Below are 24,517 nucleotides of genomic sequence, written 5' to 3'. Positions count from 1 at the left end.
GTTCTCTATGTGATGTTAATAATCAGGGATTCTCGATTACGATTAACGGTTATCTAGATCATAAACACCACTATGTCAGAGCTCTGATAGATCAACGCTGCGCGAATGAATGATAGGACAGTCACCATATCTACGTAGATCCGGAGATAGGCATGTCTACCCCGCGGCGGAAACGACTTTCCTTATCCGGTTCAAGCATGTCGACAAGATATAAGTTATCTTAACTTGCAACTGAGGCTCGAATATTAATCATTGAATTCTGTAGCCAGCAGACACATTATCTGGTCCATCGAAACCTCGACACCCCACCTCACCACCACCACCACCACCACCACCACATCACTATCTCACCATGCCCGAACCCGCACCACCCCGCAAAATCCCCCTCGGACCCCCCTCCTCCCCCTGGCACCACTCCCCCACAACCGGCTTCGACCTAACCCGCGCCTCCCCCTCCCGCCTCACAATCGAAACAACAACCACCCCCCTCACCCTCTCCCCCACAACAACCGCCCTCCTCATAATCGACATGCAGAACTTCTTCCTCTCCCCGGCCCTCGGCCACCCGCCCCCGAGCCCCGGCCACGCCGCCTGCGCCCAACTAGTGCAGCACGCGGTGCCCGCAGCGCGGCGCGCGGGGATTAGAGTCGTGTGGGTGAACTGGGGGCTTACGGAGGGCGAGGTGCGGGATATGCCTGCGGGGGTGGGGCGGGCGTTTGGGTTCCGCGCTGAGGGAGCGGAGGGGGTGGACGGGGTGCGGTTCGATAAGCACGGGCGCGAGGGCAGGGGCGGGGGGCTGGGGCGCGAGATGGGCGCTGTGGAAGTCGGGGGGGAGACGGTGGACGCGGGGCGGGCGCTGATGCGGGGGAGTTGGAATGCGGGGTTGTATGGGCCGCTGGGGGAGGTGTTTGAGGCGGGGCGGGCGCGGGCGGTGCGGCCGGACGTGTGGGTGCACAAGAACCGGATGTCTGCGCTGTGGGGGGCGACGACGGAGTTGCAGGGGTTGTTGGAGAGCGAGGGGATTACGACGCTGTTGTTTGCGGGTGTCAATACGGATCAGTGTGTTGGCGGGACGCTGACGGATGCGTTTAGTAAGGGGTATGATTGTGTGTTGCTGAGTGATGGGTGTGGGACGAGTAGTCCGGGGTTTGCGCAGGAGTGCTGGGAGTACAATGCTGCACATACGTTTGGATTTTGTACTAGCTGTGAGAAGTTCGCGGATGCGGTGGAGAAGATGGGGAAGTAGAGTAATATCAAAGTAATGGGGGTGGTTATAGTATTGATGCACTAAGAGCCCTGCGCGAAACGCTTCATCCGCTCTTCTGCGGCGCGCGCTCGCCTTTCGCGTTCGAGTCGCGCTTGGGCTTCTGGTGTGAGTCCTCTTGCTTGCTCTTCGCGTATCTCAGCAGCTGTCTTGACTGGCAACGCACCAAGCGTCTTCCCCTTGCCCAGGCGCTGCGTAGTACGTGCTGACTCTGCTGCCTCACTTTCCTTCCTCACACGCTCTGTTTCTGCTTTTCTGCGCTCCGTTTCTGCTTTGGACTCAGCAGCTTTCTCAGACTTGTCTTGTGCTTCGCGCTTGTCTGCTTCTGCTTTCGTCAGTGCGGCAGGCACACCGGCCTTCTCCCAGTCCCAGGCTGATTCGCCGAGCTCAGATCGTGACACGCGGAAGGCGTCGCGAGTTGTTCTGTCGCCCGCGAGAGTGAAAGGTGTCCTCGCGTCGTCATTCATGACGGTGGGGTCTGCGCCGGCCTTGTTGAGGAGCGCAGAGATGATGGGAGCCGAGTTGAGCGAGGCAGCCAGGTGTAGGGGTGTCGGTGTGTGGTGGTTTTCTGGCAAAAACGTGAATGTGGGAGGAATGGCGTTGGTCTTGATGTAGTTCAACAACGCAGGTACTTTTGATCGTCTGATTAGCGGAATAATCTGTGATGAATGGAGCATGGCTGTCTCTTCCTCCTTCGATGGCTTTTGAGGCTTGGGCTTCGCTACTGGCTTTTTCGATTGCTCTTCAGGCTGCGGAGCGTTGAGTGCCGCAAGCGCTGCTTCGTCGATGGTGCTTTGCTTGACCCGTGTAAGCTCAACAAATGCACGCATAAGTTCCTTCTGTGTCGCACGTCGTGTGCTGAACGGAAAGCCTCTGTTCCTGGGGTCGTTCGTACGGAGAACCTGTCCCTCGTATGGACCGAACAGAGTCCGTCGATTTGTGGCACCTGTTGCACGTACGAAGACCAACTCTGCAGTATCGATCATCGACTTCCAGCTTGTCATCAGATCGCGGACCTCCTGAATCAGCGCGTTCTCGTTGTATCTTCGTATCGATGAACCTGCTGAATGCGCGGCACCCTTTGCGTTGTCATTCGCCGACTGCGAGCCACCCTGCTTCCGTCGCGTTGTGTACCGGTGGAATGTCTTGTGCGCAATGACCGTAGCTGACCGCTCGTCAACCCCAGTGTGGCTCTTGCCAGTCTTCGGTGCCAGCGCCACAATCATAGCGGCAAAATGGCCACCACCGATCATGGCGAGGAAGTAATGCGGCCCAATATCTGTCTGAGGGACCGGGACGCCGCCTTCAGAAGATTTGATCTTGGGTGGCTGCACAGGAGCGAGCTGCTTGCTTCGTATTGTCTCGACGATGTGTGATGTCTCTTCCTGTTCCGCATTGGTGAGAATCGCGCGGTATATCCCCAGAGACACGTTCTCTGCTAGCTTGGGTGAGGAGAACCATAACAAAGGCGCGTTGCCAGGCCCTCGCTGCTTCTTCTTTGCCGCAAACTCGTCAAATTCAGGATCTTGTATCTTGGCTTGCTTCTTCAAAAGCGCACTCAGCGTGGAGTCCTTTGGCTTTCCGTTCTCGTCCTCCTCTTCGTCCGACTCGGATGACTCGGAGCCCGATATGCTCTCGTCCAGATCTCCAATAAGCTTTTCAAACTCGACTTCTCCCACAGGATTTTGCCCCTTGATCTTCTGCTTCAAGTTGTAGCCATGCAGGTCTGATCGTACGTGTTTGCGCTGCTCATCCACAGAGCTGAAATTGAGTGTGCAGAGGTTGCAGGATGTCGCCTTCGTTGCGCCACCATCTTCCCCCTCCAGTCTCTCTATTGATCCATTCGAGGGTGTTTGTGCTTCGGGCGCTGGCGTAGCGACTGGCCGACCGGACTGGTCTTTGTATTCGAGAGTTGCCAGCAGCTCTTTCGGCAGGTCAAACACTGCAATTATTAGCACTTATGCTGCTGATCTGGCCTTGAAACATACCATACAGCGGTCGCTGCAGCAAGTCCTCACTTTTCTGCGCCATTTTAACCTGAATCTACTTCGTGGGAAGGGTTCGAGAGGTTGCACAATCAGGCGACAGCTTGTGAATTTGGTGGGGAGTCAAACGATGACGTGCAACCGCGCTGAGTCCATGAGTCAGGCGCGCGCTTAATGTGTAGCGCGCTTATTCGCGCTCCGCTTTCACTGCAAGACACCGTCTCGTTTCGTATCTGGGTCTCAAATCTTGTACCCACATAGTGCACGTAGGCGTTTTGTTGTAACTGGCGTTCGTTGCGACAGACGCATCGATCTGGGGCTGACACGCGTTTTCGACCAAGGCTGGAATCATGCACCTCACCCTCCAGTCCTACCATCCAAGAGAGTCCAGAAGCTGAACAAAAAGACGCGATCTGGACTTAGAATTCAACAATATGGAGTCCGCCAAAGCAACTCTTGACACACTCCCCGAGGAGCTCCTCGTCGCTATCCTGGAGCACATTACCACCCTCCCCGCCCTGCTCGCCCTCTCCAAAACCTCTCGACGCCTGCACCGCCTCTCCCTCCCCCAGCTCTACCACACCTTCCCCGGCCGAAACTCCGAGCTCTTCCTACGCACAATCTCGCACTCCCCTGACCTCGCTGTCCACACCAAAACAGCAATATGGCACCAAGAACGCCGCACCGTCCCGTCCATCGACATGCTCGAAAAACAGCACATCGTCATGCGCCTCGCCCAACTATGCGTCCCGCACGGCACTGATCTCGCGCAGCACTTCTCTAACTTCGGGAAGCATGAGGACTACTGGTACTTCGAGGTGCTGGTGCTGTTCATGCCGAGCCTGGAGGAGGTGCAGGTGCGCGAGAGCTGGCTGTGGGACGACCACCAGTACTGGTTCAAGAGCCTGAGTCCGTTTTTCAATCCGCTGTGTGAGAGTCGCTTGAGGACGGCGAGACTGGATGGGCCGATGAGGCTTGAGAATCTGGTGCCGCTGCTGACGATCCCGACGCTGAGGACGCTGGAGGTCACGCAGGTGACGGTGATGCGGCGGGAGGGGTTTCGTGTCTTTCAGTGGAGCGTGTGGCCGGTTGAGAAGTTGCTTGCTGAGCGCAGTTCCGGGCTTGAGACACTGAGTTTGAGGGAGAGCTACATTGATTTGGAGTTGCTGCTGCCGTTGCTGCGTGGAGTCAAGGCGCTGAAGTCGTTCACGTACGAGCACTTGCCCAATGATCTCGTAGATGAGTTTGTGCTCGAGCAGCGTGTGGAGGATGGAGCGCTTGCCGCGTGTCTTGCGGTTCAGCGAGAGTCGCTTGAGTATATCCGCGTAAGGGATACGGAAGAGCGCGATTTGATCGGTATGCCACAGCTACTGTTCGACCCAGAGTTGGACTACGATGCAGCACATGACGTAGGAAAAGCCTTTCCAAACCTGCACACTCTGGACATTGGTCCGCTTAAGTGCATCTGGCATCAGATCAATCATGGGCACGAGACATCTGTGCTGAAGTTGCTGATGGCCAATCTACCGCCGTCCATCAAGATCCTGAGGTTTGTGGCTAGTCCAACTCATCATCAAGATCTTGAAAGGCTCCTAGATATTCTCGCCTATGCTTTCGCAGCCGAACAACGCCCTTTGGAGGCCATTGAAATCACGGACTGGGATCCAACACTTGGCTGGTTTCCTGAAAACTTACCAGTTCTGCAGAAGACGTATAGTGTCCTCGGTCTGCGGCTTATATCGGTGGCTCGTGATGCGACTGACGTTTATGGGGCAGAGCCGTTGCTTATCGACGAAGATACGGAACCAGATTGGATTTTCGTCACGGATTTGAGATTGGCAAGTCAGGTGTAGGTTGCCGAATCCTTCTATTGAATGTTCCACGACATGAAACTAACTACCATGTCTCTTGTCTATATCTCCCGATTTTCTCAAGCGCCACCAAATACGCCTCTGCGTCCTCCCTAGTCGACTGCGCGTGCTCTTGGAACCCTTCGATCAGTGCTTCGCGCACTGCTTGCGGCATCTTTCCCGACGAGCCACATATGTATATTATTCCATTCTTGTTTGCAATTATATCATATACAAGTGCGCTCTGTCGGCGTACAATGTCCTGGACGTAGACCTTCTGCCGCTGATCTCGAGAAAAAGCAGTGAAGACTTCGAACGGAGCACCACTGTCCATAAGAGATCTCCATTCGTCCTTGAAGAAGTAATCTGATTCAGCATTTCGGCAGCCAAAGAATAATACATCTTTTGCGGCGGCTTCGTGATATCGGGCATTAGCATTGCGCCATTGTATCCGCTGCTGTGTGAGGGCACGCATGGGTGCTACACCTGTGCCAGGGCCGATCATGACGACTGGCCTGTCTAATTCGTCATGAGTGGCACCTAGTCCACCACGTGAGAGAGTTACAGTGATCTGCTGGCCTGGCGTGAAGCTGGCGATGTACCGCGTGGCTACACCCTGTCTGATCCTTTTTATCACTGTCTTGTACTTGACGATCGCAATAAGCAACTCGACCCTTGTGCTTTTGTCTTTGCCTTCTGCGCCCGGTGTTTCAGTCATTGCGCTTGCAATACTGAACTGCCGCCCGCGCAAAGCAGGAATGATGTCGCATACTCGTTGCCAAGGGATCTTCACACTTTCAAATTCTTGCAGTACTTCGAGGATGCTACGCCGTGGACGGGTGGTATAGTCATACAATTCATCGATGTACTCTGGATCCGTGAACTCTAAGAGTCGATCTCGGTGGAACTCGTCACTCGTGTAGTGAGCGAGCTTGGCGAAGAATGACCGTCGTGGAATAGATAGGATATCAAGGTGATTTGTGAGAAGCTGTCGTAGGGTCGTAGTACTAGTGGACGAGAAGGTGGGTACGGGAAGGCGGGCGGTGGGGGAGACAGACGAGGAAGAAGGCGTGAACTTTATACGCTTATCAGCGATAGGCGTCCAGTCCATAACGGCAAGGAGCTGGTCAACATCCGACGGAAAGTTTTTGGGATATATTGTCAAGACATCTCCGGGAAGGTAGGGATGTGAGCCTTCGATGTCCAGTTTTAAGTGACGCACGTCCTGCCAATGTGTTTCTGGTGTTACTCTTTCGTTGGACGAAATATTTGCTGTGAGACCGCCAGGAATGTCGAGCAGGTCCTGAGGTGGGATCTCTTCTACCTTACCATTGGTCTGTGATGCAGCATGGGCATCTGCTGGTGCAGCGCTGTCGAAGTCTAGCACCCATTTTGGGTCTAGCAAAACACCGTCCGGTATCGGCTCTAGTTCCTCAGGCAGAGGATACTCCTGGAGGAGACTGCTGCGTAGAGTTGCTGTCCATGGAAGGAAGGAGCCGTCAATACTGACAAAGCATCAGACACAAGTCATGGTCCAGGTTATAAGGGGAAGAATTGAAGCGGAAGTTGGGCAAGCAGTACAGATTCATCGCATAAAGTATAACAGTGCTGAGATAAGAGGAGAACCGCGACATACCCTTCAGGATGCTGTTCGTCTGACTCTCCACGGTCACATATTGGCTGTGCTCCCAGCTGGACGAGGCGATTGTAGAGCTTGCGATGTGCCCAGTTGTACCTTCCCGATGTCAGAACACCATGGCAACACGTAACTGAGCACACTCACTTTGGATACGAAGTATCTCCAAGTCCGAAAGACGCAAACTTCATTCGCTGCAGACATCCTGGCCGTAGTCGGACACTGCGCAGCGCCTTCCAAAAGGCCTGGCTGTTCGGGGGCAGATCACCCTGGCCGGTGGTGGAGATGGCGACCAGAACGACGTCGTGCTGCAGCAATTGCTTCTGCAAGATATCAACCACTGGCTCTGCGTGCTATCGCGCCTGACATACTAGGCTGACTGCATTCAGTTCTGCGACTTCCGTGTCGAAGCGCAGGCGCTCAGCGAGCCTTCCCATCTCTTCGGCGACATCCTGGGCGTTGCCTGTTTCGGAACCATAGAGAACCAGGGCTCGCCGGAGGTTTTGCGAATCCCCCATGGTCGGTGCTGGTGCCGCCAAACTCAGAATGCAAGCTGCGGTGAGACTAGGCTGGAACGGCCTGGAGAAATTGATGTCTGTGTGGCGCTTCCCCGGGCCCGTGGAGTGAAAAGCGGTGCGCTAGCGGACACGTCAAACGGGCGGGTCTCCATGGCAGCGGCCCCATCTGTGAGCGACGAGCACCGCATCTCTCGAAGCTTCGACGGGCGAGCCATTGCGTCAACCGGCCGTCGGTCGCCGTCGCCGTGGCGTCGCCGCTCGCTAAAGGACCGCCTTGCATTCCAGCAGCGTCGCGTGCCTGCGTCGCAGGGCGTCGACAGCGGGCGTCGAGGTGAGCGCAAGGCGGCGCCCACCTGCCCAATTGCCGGGCGCGCTGCCCTCCTGGCCTCACCGCTCTCGCCGCTGCCTGGCTCGCAGCGGAGCCCTTGCCAGCACTGATCGCAGGGCGCCTGCGTGTGTGGCTTTCTCGCTGCAAGAGCTCGTCTGCCCTGCCCCATGCGGTCTAGCGTGCTGGTGCACCCGTCGAATCGCTTGATTTATTTTGATGCTGTGCTCCCGCTCCTGTTCTCCCATCAAGTCAACAACTGAGACACTTTCAACCCATCAACCCACCTCTCACCAACCTTCCGGGCTCGTAGCTTCCCACCCCACCCCCCTCGTCAATAGTTCCACCCTCCAGGCGGTTCATCCCACTACTGTTCACGGTTACCTTCACCGGTCTACTAGGACTCCAAGTTTACTCCACTTCCACACGCTTCGATCCAGTTCGTGTCCGTCAACCCCAAACTTCAGCAAAATGTCCGCCCCAGTCGAACAGGTCACCGCCCAGATGGCCAACACCACCCTCGACAACGCCGCTCCCGCCACCACGGAGAGCACCGGCGCCCAGCAGCCCACCGCAGCCGAGGACGAGGCTGTGCGTGCCAGCGCCGCCGAGGGAAGGCGACTTTACATTGGAAACCTCGCGTACGCGACCACCGAGGGGGAGTTGAAGGACTTCTTCAAGGACTACCTTGTGTGAGTGACGCCGCGCGCGAGCTGTGGAGCGAGAGCTAACACGTTGCACAGCGAGTCCACCACCATCCCCACCAACCCGCGCACCTCGCGTCCCGTTGGCTACGCCTTCGTTGCCCTGTCGACACCCTCCGAGGCCGAGCGCGCCATTGCGGAGCTGAACGGCAAGGCCATCCTCGACCGCAAGGTCTCGATTCAGCTCGCCCGCACTCCCGAGGCCCACGCCGAGGGCGCTGGCAGCGGTGCTGAGGGCGCCAGCGGCAACGAGCAGCGCCGCCGCGGCTCCACCCGTGGCCGTGGTCGCGGACGTGGCCGCGGTGGCCGCACTGGACGTGGCGGACGCGCCGTAAGACTCATGACTCAGATGCATGAGGCTTAATGCTAACGTGGCTGCAGAACGCTGACGGCGCCGAGGCCGAGCAGATCGAGCTCACCGACGCTGCTCCCGCCGAGAGCACCCCCACAAATGTACCCGGCCAAGTCGCTCCCCTCACCGAGACCACGAACGAAGCGCTTACCAACAAGGACTCTGCCGCCAAGCAGCCCGCCGCTCCCCGCGAGCGCAAGCAGCGCGGTCCCCCCGAGGATGGTGTCCCTTCCAAGACCAAGGTTATGGTCGCCAACCTGCCTTACGACCTCAAGGAGGACAGGGTACGTTGCTTCAGTTACATCATGAAGCTCGTCTAACAATCTGCAGCTCCTCGAGATCTTCAAGGACTACTCCCCCACCCAGGCCAAGATCGCCCTCCGCCCCATCCCCCGCTTCATGGTCAAGAAGCTCCAGGCTCGCGGTGAGCCTCGCAAGGGCCGTGGTTTCGGTTTCGTCACCCTCGGCTCTGAGGAGCTCCAGCAGAAGGCTTGCAACGAGATGAACGGCAAGGAGATTGAGGGCCGTGAGATCGCCGTTAAGGTCGCGATTGACTCCCCCGGCAAGGAGGATGATGCCCCCGCCGAGGCCGCCACCACCGAGGGCGCCGCTGCCACCACCGAGGCTACCTCTGCCACCACCACCCAGTCCACCGAGAAGCCCACCGAGAAGCCCACCGAGAAGCCCACCGAGACTCCTGCGGCTGCTCCTGCGGCTACTCCTGCAGCTACCCCTGCAGCTGCCCCTGCGGCTGAAGCTGCGGCTGCCCCTGCGGCTACCACGACTGCCGCTTAGGTGCCTCCAGTTGCTCATGGCCACGTCGGACACCGTCAGCAGCGCTCGATGGACTCCTTCACCAACCCCGACACACGAGTTATGACTTAGATGACACGACTCAGCGTTTGATTCGCTGCGATTTGATTACCGAGTTTCTGGTCTATCGATATCTATCATCTTTGCTAGATGTTCAGGCCATTAGCTTTACCGACTTCGTTCGAGATGACCAATCTGGAAAAGTGTTTATGGAGTCTGCCGGGCGTCCGAGTTATGGTGGAAAACATGGAAAGCTTGTCTTAACTGCATTAAGCTTTGAGTGATATGAAATATATGAACATTGATCTACATGCCGCATTGGCTGATGACAAACCTCACGACTACTTATTGCACCCTTTGATGTGCAACTATGTGCACAGACCCATATACAAGCTTCAGTGACACTGCGATTGTTGAGCGAGTTAACTGGCTTTCCGAGGCAGACATGTAGATCAACAGTAACATCTGCAGAGCCTCGTGCTGCTCGTGTTAGAGAGATGCATGACAGTGTCATTGCCTTGAGGCTCTGCTTAACTTCATGCATGTTATGTTGATCTGCATGCGCCCAAGGCGCATCCCAACAGTCATTCAGCACGCCTGAAACCCTCGCATTTCCGTCAGCACGGCCAACGACCATGTTTTGTACAGATGCAGTTTTCTAAGCCAGAGGCAGTTCTCGTCGGATTCTGAGTCTTCTCAACTAGACTTGCGTCTGTGTACAGTAGGCGTCACTGCTACAGTAGTGGCCCGCTTAGTCATCAGGTACGAACCATTGCTTCCCTGCGCTGTTTCGTCAACACCACATGTCACAACGGATACAAGCATTTCTCTCAGGTGGAGCACATTCTTCCCATCAGGATGTTGACTTGTTGAGTACACACTGATGCCATTTTGTACAACAGTACATGCTGATCATCAATGGCTGTGGACGTGTGTTAATGAGTGACTATCGTGTTGCGAATGTCAGCCTGCCCGCTTAATCCTCCTTCAGCATGGCAAAGCCAGCGAATGCGGCTAGCTGGAGCCTAACCACCTTTATGCTGTGCACTGCCTGGCACACCTGTACGCCATGGAAGGCTGAGCCCCGCCCTCGTACTTTATCAGGCGCCGTCGACTTCACTCTGCCTCGACACTCATCTCACTTCCATTTCACTTCCCTTGCCCAACTTTCGGCGATTCGCAATCATCGAAGCCGAAGTCATGCCTTGTGAGAGTTGCCAGTCGCCACGTTCTCATGTCGCTTTCTTCGAGTTTCGATTATCCGATCGTTCTCTTGACGCCATCAACCGGTTGGTGTCGCTCCAAGATCTTCAGATGACCTCTTCCGCTGGCTGCAGACGGTGTTTCCTCATTTTAGAGGCTGTTCGGAAACGGGGTGTGTCCGGACATCATCCTGTGTCTTACTTTGACCTGCCGGAACAGTGTGTTGTAGGTGTTGGTGATACAACGCGACGTTCAGAAAACAGCTCTTTATACCCCAGATACGGATATGGGTCCATACTTGACATAATGTTGTGCAGGAGGAGCAGCTGGATTGTAATGGATTACAACGCTCCGATCATGTTTGGTCTATATACTGAATCTGGCACGTGCCAGTCGTGGAATACCACGCTGCCATATTTTGTATATGATGCTAACCAAGTTCAGTTGAAACTTCGGATGTACTACTCATACCCTTTTCAACAACGGTGTCGGCCAAGATGTCGGCTGAAAGCTACAGTGTCATGATCAAGCAGTGGCTGGAGCACTGCTTAGACACACATCAAGAGACGTGCCCAGAGACTGCATCAAGACTTCCGAACCGAGTAATAGATGTTGGAAGTAACCACAGGAGACCAAGACTTCACACAACCGATGCTAAGGAGAAAGGAAACTACTGTGCGCTTAGCTACTGTTGGGGTGATAGTGTCGCGTTCCGAACGGAGACATCCACTTATGGAGAAAGAAAAACAGGTTTCGATCTTGAAGCCCTCCCGAAAACAATCAGAGATGCTGTTCTGCTTGTTCGTGGGTTAGGTATTCGATACCTTTGGGTCGACAGTCTTTGTATCATCCAAGATTCCGTCCTAGACTGGGAGTGCGAAGCAGCGCTCATGGGTGATATCTATTCCCGGGCATTCATTGTAATTGCTGCTGTTGATGCTCCTGATAATGATACTGGCCTGTTCCATGAGGATGAACGCCGTCGTATTCAAAGAGTCGGTGCAGATCACGAGTCTGTATTTGTGAGACAGGATTTCCACAACGGCGTCGCAGGTTGGGGCAACGGGCAGCCGATAAAGCAACTCACTGAAAACGCTTTGCATAAAAGAGGATGGACACTACAAGAAGTTGCTCTGGCTTCACGGATGGTATGGTATGTACTTTACTCGCATCACTAAGTGATGATTAATCAACGATGACAGGTTCAAATCAGGCGAGATCAGTTGGTCTTGCGTTCGCTCCACCGCATGCGAGTGCAGACCAGAGTTGCTGAATATCATCCATTCTGAAAACTACAAATCACACCTCTTACAAACCATTGCATACCTTCGAAGTTCAGGTGCCAACCGTTCGCAATGGCTAGAGAAGTGGCATAGCTTTGTTGGGGATTACTGTACTCGCAAATTCAGCGATGTCAGGGATAGACTCCCAGCCATTGCAGGCGTAGCAATCAAAATGCAAGGCGAGATCAATTGCAGGTATCTGTTTGGGTTTTGGGACAACGAGACATTCTTGGATCGCTTAATCTGGCACTGTAATAAGGCGCCCAAACATGAAAGTTCCTTCGATCCTCGTCATTTTCCTCCATGTGACTACGCACCTACTTGGTCATGGGCGAGTTGCTCGGTGAGTAGCGAACCAGGATGGCTAGCTCCTAAGTTGCGGTATACAAACGTTTGGATATTGGAGTCCATGAAGATCGATTTGAGTACATCCAATCCCTTTGGTCCTGGTCGTGGAGCTTTGCATCTGCACTCGCTCATCGTTCCCGTTACTCGAGATTTCAAAGACAGCCGTCAAATCCGCTACTCAGGCCCAATGAAGGATACAATTACATCGAGATCCGAGAGCAAAATCGCCTCAAGAGTTGCTGTCATGTTGCTCAGAAACAGCGGATTTGAATTGAACGACAGCAGGATCGACTACGTCCATACATCAGACTGGTATCAGGGCAAGGAGCTTTCCTTCATCTTCGGCAAAATCGATGACAAAACTAAATCGGGCGAATTCGTGGGATTATTGCTGGAGCGGCTGGAAGGTGCTGAGAGAGGTCTGCACAGATATCGGAGACTGGGTCTCATCGTGGGCTCCTTCGCAAGACCAAGTGAGGTGCAAGTCGGTACTTCGTGGGAGATTGAAAAACGCACCAGGTCTGAAATCATCTTTGTAAAGCCGACGTGGGAGTATTGGCAGAAGTTAGGCAAGTGGGAAACTATTGTTCTGGTATAGACAGTGCAGGGTACATACAGTTCTTCAAATTCTTTATCTGAGAGTACAATTGCATCAGAACAACAAAACCAATCAGTAAAAAAAGGCGTAATCTAGCCATTCCTATTTCCAGTGGTACTGCGATGAGTGTACACTGTTCAAATGTTTACCTGCATGTCTCCAAGGGACTTATCTGGGTACAGAGCAGTATTTAGTCGGTCGAAGATTGTCATGGGTTCGAACATTTGGGGGGGGGGGGGGGGGGGGGGGGGTTCGAGCAGATGGATCTGCAACGCCCTGAGGCAACAGCTCTCATCCCATGCATGTAAAGTTCAAGCAAATGGTTCTCCAGGGGACTATGTACTTGGAAGCAAGGCAAGCAAAGTTGATCTGTAGCTAAGAGGAAATAAGCAATCCAAAGGAACGGTTGAGTTTAGACGCTACGGGAACTAGTACTAGCGCATCCACCTGTGAGAGATCCTCGAAGGACATATTTGCAGTTGACTTAGATGAAGATCTCCAAGTAACTCGCATCTGCACTGCACCTCTGCTGTCAACTAAGTTGAAATGCATTAACCGGTTGCCGACCAGCTGTATGAGCGGGTCGAGAGCAGAAACGTAACCAGCACATCGAATTAATGCCGACGCCCCTGGAAACGCCACCAGCGATGTTGATTAGCCCATTTCATGATAGCCTGGTCAGGCGTGCCGCCTTCAACCATGACTCGTAAGGACTATATGTTGCCGCCTTGGACCGCCAGCATAGCGAACCACCGGCCGGTTTCTCACAGATCGCCGTCACTCATTTCAGTCTCTCGTTAGCGTTTGCACACAAATTCAGTAACTCACCACCGTCAACAAGCTCTCCGTCCAACCACACAACACCACACAACCCGTTCACAGTACTCAACATGATCTCCGCACTCATCCTCTCAACCATGCTCGGCATAGTCGCAGCCCAGCAAGATCACACCCTCACCGTTCCTCTAATCGGCGGCGACGCAGACACAGTCGCCGCATCCGTCGTTAGCGCCAACAGCGCTGCCACCACCCTCGCCCTGGCCTGCATCTCCACCGAGTGCGGTCTGTTCCCCGCGCACACCCTCGTTGTCGGCCCTTCGACATACAATGTCGACATGTCGGATCCCAACACCGATTTCACGGCAACCCAGGACTGTGTCATCGCGTCCAGCAGCGCGGTGTGCAAGGAGACGGCGGGCGGCAGCGAGGCGAACTTCCCGGGCTCGAGTACTACCACGTATGAGGGCACTGAGGTGGGAAGGTTGACGGTCACGGTTACAGCGGGCGAGGAGAAGCTGGCGTCGATGGGGCCGGGTGTGAGTGAGTCGGCGGCGGCGTCGCAGACCAGCTCGCAAAGTGCGGCGGGGAGTGCGACGCCGAGTGTTACGCCTGCGCCGGGGTCGGGAAGTGCTACTGCGTCTTCTAGTGCGTCGAGGACGGGCTCGGCGGCTACGCAGGCTTCTACTGGTGGTGCGGTGGTGAATGGTATGCTGTTCGGAGGAGGATTTGTTGGCGCTGCAGCGGGTGTGTTTGGTGGTCTGCTACTTTAGAGGTATGTGGTGAGCAATAGATATCTTTTGATACTGCAAAGGTGAGGCCAAAGGGCCATTGTACCATACTGTAGACTATAGAAATATATCATGAGTGCGATCCATCAATGCGGAGCTTGCATAACTCTTTGCCTTTTGTAATTATGGTGCTGAATATCTCCATTTAGATGCTTCGATGTTTTGACGCCTGTAAAGATGCAGCGACTTGACATAGTTTCTTATGCTCATCTTTGACGCGAGTGAGCCTTTGAGTGGTCTCCCTTCACTTCAACATAATAGTTGGCGCGTTGACACTTCACTCATCATGGCAGGGTATCCCCACCAGGGACCGTTTGCGAGCTGTCAGCTCTTATTGTCAGCCAACGCTTCGCCTGCAACTCTACCCGCAACATCACCTGCCTGTTTCCAAAGAACTTTTGTTCAGCATGAAGTTCACTCTCCTACTGGGCGTGGTCTTCCTATTCAGCTTTGTTGTTGCACTTACGGTACCTCAGTCGGCCTCTTCAATCGGCGGCAAAGACGATCACTCGTTCAACTTTACCACTCTGGTCGATGTCGGTGCTGATTGGACAGACGATGTAACAACTACTGCCAACGATGAGCAAAAGTGGGCGTCCAACGTCGCGAGGGGCAGGAAGCTACTTGCAGCCATGAAGGGCACTGATGCCGAAGCTGCCGCTATCTGGAAGATGGAGGGCACCGCGAAGAGTAGCTTTGATGGCGACCTCAAGACCGAGATGAAGCAGTGGGGCTGGAACGATAACCCAGACAAACAGAAGAAAGCGCTCGATCCTCAGTGCGACGTTGCTGTCTACCATAAGATCGGACGCGCCTTCGAGGAGCTGGGTTTAGGAACGAAGTCCAAGAACGCCGGCGGACCGAATGAGTGCTTCATAGCCGAGCACTGGAGCGGTCCTACAATCAAGAAGAACCTTCTTGGTAAACTGCCTAAGCCGGAGGACCAAAAGTACAAAGCCTGCGACGGAAACAAGTACAGAGTGAGTTCCACCTTAATTCCCGTCAGAAAATAACAGCACATTGACGCATTCCAGGTCACCAAAGGCTACTATTGCATCGGCATCAACGCCCCAGGCGGTGCCATCCTAGCCCTCGACCGCAAATCGCCCGCTCACGGCGCCGCACAGCTCTGGGGCCGCACGCCCGAGGATCGCGAACTACCTCACATCCGCTCTTCCTCAGACGTGACGTGGGCATTCTGGAACCGCGCGACCGCCGGCGGCGACATCACGAACATCAAGTACTTCTTCAACTGCCTGATCGTGAACCCAGAGACACAGGACTTGATCCGGCAGGCGCACGAGAAGATGACGCCGCCGAGGAGTGCGCCGGGGATGTGGCCTGGTACGGAGTTTAGCATGGATAGTGAGCAGGGGCTTGCGCTGCTTGGTGAGTGGTGTCGGTATATCTTGCTAGAATTGACATGCTGATTGTGTCTAGGCTCTCCTTTGGGTCGATCTCATGGCTTCTTCCTTATTCAGCACAAGGAGAAGCTCGGTAGGTCGAAGTTCATATCCAAGGCTCGTGTGTTCAAGAGTGACGCGATGAGCATGCCGTACATAGTATTCTACGTGCAGAGTGCTGTTGCGGGCGCAAGGAACACCTCTTGAACCTCAGATATGGCGCGATCGATATCTGAAATGAGATCCAGTCTTGATCACTCTCGGTTCCTGACTCTAGCCTATGCGCCAATGCTTTGAGGCTGTCATGTATACTACTATTATGTCTAGCAATGATTTCGGCAGGCGTGGGTAGCTTTTTCGTGCAGAAGAAATCGGAAACATGGTCAATCAGCAATCCCGCGATCTCCAAGAAAACCGTATGACCAGTCTCGACGTAACGTTTGATGCTGAGTCTCAGTGGCGTAGACCTATGAGGAGGTCCAGAGTCTGGCTTTATGCCTGTAATGTAGAGCAATAACTGCGCGATTCTATAATTTGCAGACTCCACAGCCCACACCAGTGCAGTTCGACCCGACTTGTCTGTCAAGTTTGGACGTATGCCGCCTTGGACTGTAAGTTCGGCTATCATCGCACATGCAAATCCGTCGGCTACTTTTGCACACCATGAGAGAGCAGTTCCTCCAGAATTGTCTCGTGCATTTGGTTCATGTTTTGGATGGTGCAGTAAGAGCCGAAATGAACTGAGATCGCCCAGCTTGATAGCGAGCATGAGTGCGGTTGTACCATCGTAGGGATCGCGAGCCATGGGATCAGAACCGGCATCGAGCAACATTTTCACATAGGTTTTCCGTCCTTGATACAATGCCCAGAGGAGTAGCGTCATGCCTTCTGTGCGATCAAGTGTAGCCTTGGGATTGAAGAGGGTTGGGATGCGTTCTCCGCGATGGAAAGTAGCGTCCAGATTGGGATTCATCTTCTCCAAAACCTGTTCAACTATACACTCATTGTGCGGAAGGCATATCGTCTCGAAAAGCTCTTGTTCGACACTCACTTTGTCAGGAAGAGAGTCCAGTCCGACTTCGAATAGCTGTTTCAAGATCAGAGTGCGGCTTTCCTGGTTGACTGCGCTACGCATCGCAGATAATAGGGCCATGCGCCAGTTATGGGCATCGGTCGTCTCGATACATAGCCTTGCGATCCTATGGAAGCCTTTCGCGGCGGCGTAGCTCAATAAGCCACCTGAAACTGCCCAGATGGAAGTTGAGTTGATGATGTCCGGATGATCTTTCAAAAGTAATCGGAGGTATGGCAAATCGATACTAGCATCATCGGGATTTGCAGAGGTCATTGGTCTCCGCCTGGTAAATGTGTAGGGGTCATCGCCCGAAATCCGCTGGAACGATACGATTGTGTCAACAATGGCTTCGGAAACCGCGTAGGGATATAATTGGTGGGAAGGAACAAAATTTCGTTCTTCGTTTTCCTCGATCAAAACACATTCCAGTAGATCTGGATCTCCATATTCGCACAGAATGGTCCAGATCTGTAATTCATGCTTGAACTTGTCCTTCTTCAGAGCGAAAGTTGGACGTTGTCTCGATTGCAGCGTTGTAGAACTGCAGTCATCGAGCGCAGGTGGCAGATCGAATAAAGCGCGCGCTGCTGCGTTGTGGCCCGCATACAATGCAGCCAGTAAAGGTAGACCATAATGGCCTCCTTCACTGAGATCGAGATGACGGGATCTTTCTGGATGAAGTCTTATAAGCTCGTCTGCGCCGAACTCGCTTAGAATGTATAGGAGATGTGCATTGCTCAGAGAATCTCCACGGTCAGTGCAATACAGACTGCACCAGCCCCGCCTGTAGTGATTCTCGAACTGCGATAAGAATGAAGACTGATCCCTGTTTGTCCTTTGTGCATTGTTCGCATGGTACAACACATAGTCCACGGCGTATGTAATAAAGGATCTCTCACGTTCCACACCCTCACTTCTGAATTTGTTGTTTTGGATGACGCTGTCCAACTGTTGCAGACACAGTTTGACAAATATACTGTGTCCCGATACCTGGCAGCCATTTTCCGTTGATCGAAGCTTGTTCAGTCCGTTCTCTGTGAGGAAGAAATCTCGCACAGATTCGTGTATCCATTGGACAGTCGGCTCCTTCGACTTCGTGATTTCTGCCAGTCCCTTGGAGGCATCGAGTACGAATTTTCTCAAGTTTTCAGCGCTCAGCGATTCGGCATCGTAACATTGATCATGACCGTATGATGGATCGAAGTACGACTCGATAGCGATACGAAACTCCTCCGGCTTTAATGGTCGAGCGGCGTGTAGAATGATTTCAATGGTGATGCGAAGAAATCGCACTCTTCGTTGATCCCTTGTAAGCATGTCAACGAAGAGGTCATTTAGATTGTCCGGAATCTCTGTAAGTCGTTTCTTCAGCGCTTTGATTCTTCCGGTGTCATACTCTTTGTTCAAAACCGGAATGACTAGATGTACCCAGAGGAAGATTCCAGATGCCTTGCGCAGAATCTCGGCTCTGACATCCTCAAATTGCGAGACGTGATCGATCCTCAAGTTTGCATCGATATAAAGAGTAATGTCATTCTTATGCTCTGCTTCGTCTTCAAGCACAAGTTGCAGTCCAGTCCGAATGTTGATTTCAGGATAGTGCCGACTCGAGAAGCAAACGCGAAATTCCGCGGTCGACTCGATTTCTCCAATCTCCTCAAAGAAAGAGACCATAGCGCGAATGTCATCTTCGGGACATTCGTCTAAAGCATCTACAAAGCAGACGACTCGATGGTCCCCCAGCCTCTGAAGGCATCGAATGAAGAGCTGTCGAAGGACTTCTTCTTGCCAACCAGATTCTTCGATCAAGTTGAGCGTGGCGCCAATTTCATCCAACTCAAATGCAGCCCAGGTTTGAGGTGCTTTCTCAAGGAGCTGTAGTACCAAAGCACGATACAGGCCAGACGTTGTTTTCTCCAGACTCTCGCCTCGGGCGTTGAAGAAGAAGGAAAGAACAATGCTTTTCTTCATGGACCTCTTTGCGTGGGAGAATAGAAACTTCATCATGATAGACTTTCCCGAGCCTGGCTTCCCCTTGATCCAAAAGAAACCACGGTGCTCAGTAATTTTGTCCGCGTGTATCCAGTCAGCATATTTCGCATTCTTCAGCAACCACTGACACGTCTTAGCTTGCGCTTGCTTAAGAGTAAGCAGTCGCGCATCTCTCTGCTTGAAATGGAGGCTAGCCTTGATCACTTTGCGTTGATCATCCGAAAGCTCGAGCTTCTCTGGCGTGGTTTCATGGTTCAGGGATTGGCGTGTCTCGTGATTTCTTGCTATCTGGCTGGGTTGGGAAGGCGGCCTTGCAGCTGATACATGGTCGACGGCAGTGGCATTAGGCTGAAAGGTGTGACGATGTTGAGCTGGCTGAGGATCTAGTCAATGTTATCAGTACTCGGCTTTGGATTCAAATGCATGCATCCATTGTTGTGTGTACTAACCGCTGCGTTGACTGACTTCACTGTCTGCTGTCTGTATGTCTGCCACCTCAGTAGGCTGTATGACTGATACAACTTCTCTTGCGTATGCGGCCGCAATGCCTGCAGCATACGCTTGCCAACGATCATTCTTGTGTGTGTCGGAGTAGTCGCAAATCCCACGGATGACGAGGCATGGAAAGGTGTTCATCAGCCCCGCAGCTTCCATTTCGAAGCAGAGGACACCGCCGAGCTGCGCGCTAGCAATGTCCCTTTCGGTGGCATTCTTCATCACTCGATTCCCCGATGCGACTGTCCCAAAATGCACGACGACTTCCTCCCCGTCCATTCGTGGCTGTCTTGTCTCGATCCTGTCTGCGCTGCACTTGACGCACGTCTGGCTGTGTGGGTCCTCGTGCTCATACGCTGCGTGGAACAAAACGTCCTGCCCTGCCCTGCTTCGTCGAAACTTCGTTCCTTCCAACTTCTGGGCGTGCGCAAGAAACCCGCTCTTTCCAAGCCATTCATCCGCCTGAATCGCCGCTAGAGCATTGAGTAACGTCTGCGGCGGAGAATTGAGTGAGCCCGTCCGCAGGAAGCCATCGCTCGTCGTCTTTCCCATGTCATACTGCACCACTCCGCCAAACGTGCCGGCAGGCTGACTAACTACTACGTCCCCAAGTCTGATGTCGGAATGGGTGCTGGGAACCCCACCACCGATGCCCACCATCAGACCGAACCGAATCTTCTTAAACGTGGCTAACATCTGCGTCGCTACAACCGCAGCTGAATTGTTCCCAGTCTGGCCAGCTGGCAGACACCCAATAACCACGTTGTGTCCATTGATCGAGCCGAAGACGTACAGATTCCCGTGGTTGTCCGACGGGTCGCGTGGGAGGTCGGGGTGCTTCGCGTCAAGCATGAGCTGCGCTGCCGCCAGCTCGACAGGCAGAGCACACACCCATCCTACGGTGTAGTCTGTGCAGCGAAGCTGGCGCTGCATGTGCAAGAAGGTGGTGATCGGTAGCTCATAGAGGGAAGAATCGAGATGCAAGACGACGCCTCGCAGCCTGGCGGTTTTCAGCCCCTCAGCCTTGTCATTTCGCTGCGCCTCTGCAGGATGGGATTCGTCGAATGTAGACAAAACGCCGCTGACGCATGCGACTATGAACCGAATCTCGCTAATTGGACGCGCATGCGCCGTGTCACGCAGCGCGAGACAGAGGGTGAGTCCGGTCAGTGAGGCTGCGTGCAGCTAACTACACCAGCCCAGTCCCTTGCGTAGGACGTAGCACACTCGACACAAATATTTCAATGCAACCGCTGGAAGTACTGCATTTTAGTACGTTACATGCACACAGTCAGATCAGCAACTAAGCGAGCGCAGCAGCAGGAGCATGGGTGCTGGAAGCGAAGACGGGAGATCATCTGAATGTGAGCAGCCCTGTCCGGCGTAGATCTGTCCGGCGTAGATCTTCTAACAAATCACAGCATACTGCCTCGACCTATGAATACATGTACTGTTCGGATTAGCAGAGTAATAGACTGTCCTAATGTTGTTGCAGATTGATCGAAGAGGACGTCTACACTGTGGATACAACCCCAGCACCAGAACTCGTGACAGCATTTCAGATTCCCAGCCATTTGCTCACGCATGTGTATCGGCGCTCGAACGGCTTCTTTGGATCTGGAGAATCCTTTGATGCAAATGGCAAACTCCAATCCCACAGCACGTAAAGCCGTCGCGACTCCAGCAGCTGCTGACCACAGCAGATACATGGTTCCGCTTCCTGGTCAAGATGACCGCCCCGGATTCCAAGTCGAGCTACACCTGGCACGAGATGACTTTCTTCTCGCGCTGGACTCCGAACGGGTGCAGAATGCTCTGCATTGGCGTACCCTCTCTGTTCACAACACTCCTCCAGGACTCGCTGTCACGCATGAACACCCCACAACCCCCGACCGAGCCCTACTCGCTCCACGTACCTGTGCTGGAAGCCATAGTAGCCATGCAGGATCTGTCTCTCTGGTCGATGCGCGACATCGTCCGGGGTATTGAGAAGGTGAGTCCATCGATCAAAACGGACAACAAGAGCCAACACCACTAACACCCCAGACCCGCGCCCTCGCCCTCCGCGGCCCCGAAGCTTTCCTGCCCATGCACGAAGGCGCGCGCCACGCCATCCACGCCTTCGAAGTGCTCAGCGTCTCCGTCCAAACCGGCGAAGCCCTGCAGCAGAACCTGGCCCAGCTGCGCCCTGATCCACGTTCCAGACGCTCGAGTGCCCTGGTACCACACGTCGCCTTCCAGCTGCAGATGCTGCGCAACTTGCTGTCGCGGTCGCAGTCGAACAAGGAAAGGCTGCAGAACGAGGTTGCTCAGGTACGTTGCGTTGTTCTACTGCCTGCTCCGTGGTGGGAGAGTGGAATGGAGATCATGTGTGTGGAGCACAGTGCTAACAGGTGATGGTAGGCGCATAACATGATTGCCCAGCGGGATAGCCAGACCATGACGAAGCTGGGGGAGGCGGCGAAGCGGGACAGCGGCGCGATGCGGACGGTTGCGGTGGTAACGATGGCGTTTCTGCCGCCTACGTTTCTGTCGGTGAGTGGAATCAAATTGCTTTGCTCTTTTCTTAGGGCTTCGATTTTCTCTCATCTCCCGGTGTTCCCTTGGCTTGTTTTTTCTCACACCTCCACCCCCTACATCTCTTCTCTTACTCCTTCTCAATACTTGTCTGAATATTTCCCCCTTCATACTTTCCCTCACACACTCTCCCTCACACACTCTCCCTCACACACTCTCCCTCACACACTCTCCCCCGCCCCTCCCAACAACGAGCATCCAACTAACCCACCCAGGCCATATTCAGCATGTCCTTCTTCAACTACACCCCCCCGCCGGCCAGCAGCGGCTGGAGCGTGTCGAGCAGCGTGTGGATATATTTCTTGTGCGCGGTGCCGCTGACGCTGGGTACGCTGGGGGTGTGGTTCTGGGGCGCGTGGGTGGGGCGGTGGATGCGGCGGGTGGCGGGGGGCAAGGCATGAGTGTGTTGAGGTGTGTTGTATGTTCGTTATTCTCTGCGCAGTGGATTCGAGATACGAACGCTCTAAATGCGGGATGTTTCGTGCTATCGTACAGTCTATACCACATACACTCATATACACCATCATATACACTCATGCCCTCATTCAGCCCCACCCTATCCTACACTCATCACCCCTGCCCCTCTCTCTCTTTCTCTCTCTCTCTCAGATAATAGCCCCCTAAATCAGCGCCTCCCCCCTAAACATAGCCTCCCGCACCTCCCTCACCACATCCGCCCGGTCGCCCGCGCCCAGCAGCACAATGCCCCTCCCGCGGCGCCCCATGCGCCCCGTGCGGCCCAGGCGGTGGATGAAGTCGATGGTGGTGTGCGGGACGTCGTACAGAATCACGTGGCGCACGGCGACGGTGTCGATGCCGCGCGAGCCGAGGTCGGTGGTGACGATGACTTTGGTGTTGGGCAGGGCGCGGGGTGGTTTGCTGGCGGAGCCGTGGGCGTCGGCGTCGGCGTCGGCGGAGGAAGAAGACTCGGAGTCGCCTTTGAAGCTCGCGCTCTCGCTCCCGTCCACGAAGCTGCCCAGCGCGCGCGCCTGCCGCACGGGATCCGTGTCGCGGTGGAACGCGAGCGCGTCGATGCCCTTGCTCGCCAGATACGCGGCCACGCGCTCCGTGTCCTCGCGCTCGTTGACAAAGACCAGGATGCGCTTCGTGGGCACGCGCTCGCGGTCTGCGTCGCCAGCGTCGGGGTCCGCGTCGTTGTACTCGGCGGCGGCGCGGCCGATCTGCCAGATGGCGTCGGCGCACGCGAGGTTCTTGTTGCCGCGGTAGGGCTCCTTGTTCACGTCGACGACGCCGAGCTGGACGCGGCGCGGGATGGCGTGCAGGTTCGGGGTCACGAGGCGGGTGATGTCCGGGAACTTGGTGTTGAGGTACTTGTCGAGGTATTTCGGGATGGTGGCGGAGCACAGGACGAGTTTCTTGAGGGATGGGGTGGCGCGCTCGAGGAGTGCGAGCGTCGAGGGCTGGAAGGATCGGTCGAAGAGCGAGTCCGCTTCGTCGCAGATCAGGTGGGTCACGCGGGCGAGGATGTTGGGGGTGGATTCGGCGATGGAGGCGAGCAGCGGCGGGGTGCTGATGACCACGTCGACGCCGGCGGGGCTGAAGAGGCGGTTGCGGATGACGGTGGCGCTCATTTTGGCGCTGATGGGGGCGGCGCGGAATTTGATGGTGTGGGAGAGCGACTTGGCGACGGCGCCGACCTGGGCGACGAGCTCGGCAGAGGGGACGAGGATGATGGCGCGCGGGCGGGCGGGGTCGACAGACTTGTTGAGGCCGGGCTCGGGGGCGTCGAACATGTCGTTGCGCTTGGTGGGCGGGGCGGCGTCGGTGGCGGCGGCTTTGGCGGCCTCCTCGTCCTCCAGGCGCTCGTCGAGCTCCTCGCGCTTGATGGCGTCGAGGGTGGGCAGCAGGTAGGCGAGGGTCTTGCCGGAGCCGGTCTCGGCGGCGAGCAGGAAGGCGTCGGGGCCGGACGAGGGCTTGGGGGCGGCGCGTGTGCGCTTCTCCTTGCGCAGGCCGAGCAGGGCGGGGATGGCGACGGCCTGGGCGGGGGTCGGGTTGCGGTACTCGAGGTCGGGCAGGGCGTCCTTGACGGCGGCCTGGACTTGGTCGAGCAGCGGGAACTTGTCGAAGGCGTCGTAGTGGTCCAGCTGGCCCTTGACGGCCTTGCGCGAGGCCCACGGGATCTCGTGCAGCGAGCGCTGCATCTTCAGCGCGTGGAAGGCGTCGGGCTTGGTGCGCCGCTTGTCGCTGTCGCGGCCGCGCGGGTTGCGCGAGCGGTCGCCGCGGTCACCATCTGCGCCTGCGTCTGCGTCTGCGTCTCGGCGGGTGGCGCGCGCGCGCTCGCGCTCCAGCATGGGCGGGGCGCGAGTCTTATTGAGGAACGAGTACGGCTCGCGCGGCTTGCGCTTGGGCGTGTCCGCGCGGTCGACCGACCCCGACAGCTGCAGCGTGTCGCGGCCGTACGTGGGCCGCTGGCGCGAGCGCTCTGCATCGTCGCGGTCGCGGCCACGGGGGGCGCCCAGACGGGTGTTGAACGAGGCGCCGGTGCGCTGCGGGCGGCTGTCTCGGGG

General features: G+C 55.3%; 11 protein-coding genes across 11 annotated transcripts; 7 read left to right on the top strand and 4 right to left on the bottom strand.

Annotated features, from left to right (window-relative positions):
* On the top strand, positions 1-1,246 carry C7974DRAFT_464009 (Isochorismatase-like protein; the record flags this gene model as incomplete). The annotated part of the gene is made up of 1 exon (XM_046146255.1): positions 1-1,246. The coding sequence occupies exon 1, from the start codon at positions 353-355 to the stop codon at positions 1,244-1,246; it is 894 nt and encodes a 297-aa protein (XP_045996377.1). The 5' UTR covers positions 1-352.
* Positions 1,246-3,371, bottom strand: C7974DRAFT_203397 (uncharacterized protein). Its single transcript, XM_046136823.1, has 2 exons — positions 3,253-3,371; positions 1,246-3,206 (listed from the first exon to the last, which is right to left on the bottom strand). The coding sequence occupies exons 1-2, from the start codon at positions 3,293-3,295 to the stop codon at positions 1,288-1,290; spliced, it is 1,962 nt and encodes a 653-aa protein (XP_045996376.1). The 5' UTR covers positions 3,296-3,371; the 3' UTR covers positions 1,246-1,287.
* Position 3,372: 1 nt separating this feature from the next.
* Positions 3,373-5,123, top strand: C7974DRAFT_203370 (uncharacterized protein). The gene has a single exon (XM_046136822.1). It carries the CDS (start codon positions 3,684-3,686, stop codon positions 5,100-5,102), a length of 1,419 nt encoding a protein of 472 aa, XP_045996375.1. The 5' UTR covers positions 3,373-3,683; the 3' UTR covers positions 5,103-5,123.
* On the bottom strand, positions 5,124-7,680 carry C7974DRAFT_203369 (uncharacterized protein). The gene is made up of 4 exons (XM_046136821.1): positions 7,107-7,680; positions 6,883-7,058; positions 6,736-6,834; positions 5,124-6,604 (listed from the first exon to the last, which is right to left on the bottom strand). Exons 1-4 carry the CDS (start codon positions 7,251-7,253, stop codon positions 5,146-5,148), a joined length of 1,881 nt encoding a protein of 626 aa, XP_045996374.1. The 5' UTR covers positions 7,254-7,680; the 3' UTR covers positions 5,124-5,145.
* A 143-nt stretch (positions 7,681-7,823) lies between these two features.
* On the top strand, positions 7,824-9,788 carry C7974DRAFT_396355 (uncharacterized protein). Its single transcript, XM_046142068.1, has 4 exons — positions 7,824-8,270; positions 8,322-8,613; positions 8,664-8,918; positions 8,965-9,788. The coding sequence occupies exons 1-4, from the start codon at positions 8,050-8,052 to the stop codon at positions 9,427-9,429; spliced, it is 1,233 nt and encodes a 410-aa protein (XP_045996373.1). The 5' UTR covers positions 7,824-8,049; the 3' UTR covers positions 9,430-9,788.
* Positions 9,789-11,171: 1,383 nt separating this feature from the next.
* C7974DRAFT_360877 (heterokaryon incompatibility protein-domain-containing protein) lies at positions 11,172-12,948 on the top strand (the record flags this gene model as incomplete). The annotated part of the gene is made up of 2 exons (XM_046139701.1): positions 11,172-11,803; positions 11,853-12,948. The coding sequence occupies 2 exons, from the start codon at positions 11,172-11,174 to the stop codon at positions 12,877-12,879; spliced, it is 1,659 nt and encodes a 552-aa protein (XP_045996372.1). The 3' UTR covers positions 12,880-12,948.
* Positions 12,949-13,600: 652 nt separating this feature from the next.
* Positions 13,601-14,723, top strand: C7974DRAFT_203301 (uncharacterized protein). Its single transcript, XM_046136820.1, has one exon. It carries the CDS (start codon positions 13,770-13,772, stop codon positions 14,427-14,429), a length of 660 nt encoding a protein of 219 aa, XP_045996371.1. The 5' UTR covers positions 13,601-13,769; the 3' UTR covers positions 14,430-14,723.
* Positions 14,724-14,854: 131 nt separating this feature from the next.
* Positions 14,855-16,057, top strand: C7974DRAFT_313491 (uncharacterized protein; the record flags this gene model as incomplete). The annotated part of the gene is made up of 3 exons (XM_046138414.1): positions 14,855-15,431; positions 15,537-15,836; positions 15,888-16,057. The coding sequence occupies 3 exons, from the start codon at positions 14,855-14,857 to the stop codon at positions 16,055-16,057; spliced, it is 1,047 nt and encodes a 348-aa protein (XP_045996370.1).
* Positions 16,058-16,342: 285 nt separating this feature from the next.
* On the bottom strand, positions 16,343-20,345 carry C7974DRAFT_377081 (uncharacterized protein; the record flags this gene model as incomplete). Its single annotated transcript, XM_046140328.1, has 3 exons — positions 16,343-16,348; positions 16,407-19,300; positions 19,367-20,345. 3 exons carry the CDS (start codon positions 20,343-20,345, stop codon positions 16,343-16,345), a joined length of 3,879 nt encoding a protein of 1,292 aa, XP_045996369.1.
* A 45-nt stretch (positions 20,346-20,390) lies between these two features.
* C7974DRAFT_414085 (uncharacterized protein) lies at positions 20,391-22,390 on the top strand (the record flags this gene model as incomplete). The annotated part of the gene is made up of 5 exons (XM_046143778.1): positions 20,391-20,568; positions 21,116-21,405; positions 21,459-21,725; positions 21,816-21,947; positions 22,205-22,390. The coding sequence occupies 5 exons, from the start codon at positions 20,391-20,393 to the stop codon at positions 22,388-22,390; spliced, it is 1,053 nt and encodes a 350-aa protein (XP_045996368.1).
* A 159-nt stretch (positions 22,391-22,549) lies between these two features.
* C7974DRAFT_396346 (P-loop containing nucleoside triphosphate hydrolase protein) lies at positions 22,550-24,442 on the bottom strand. The gene has a single exon (XM_046142067.1). The coding sequence runs from the start codon at positions 24,299-24,301 to the stop codon at positions 22,610-22,612; it is 1,692 nt and encodes a 563-aa protein (XP_045996367.1). The 5' UTR covers positions 24,302-24,442; the 3' UTR covers positions 22,550-22,609.
* Between the last annotated feature and the right edge of the window lie 75 nt (positions 24,443-24,517).

Source organism: Boeremia exigua (assembly GCF_020726555.1).
Source record: "Boeremia exigua strain MPI-SDFR-AT-0100 chromosome Unknown C7974scaffold_7, whole genome shotgun sequence".
In the NCBI taxonomy this organism is placed as follows: domain Eukaryota; kingdom Fungi; phylum Ascomycota; class Dothideomycetes; order Pleosporales; family Didymellaceae; genus Boeremia; species Boeremia exigua.
The sequence above is the reverse complement of the archived record's forward strand: the minus strand, read 5'-3'. Positions and strand labels throughout refer to the sequence as shown.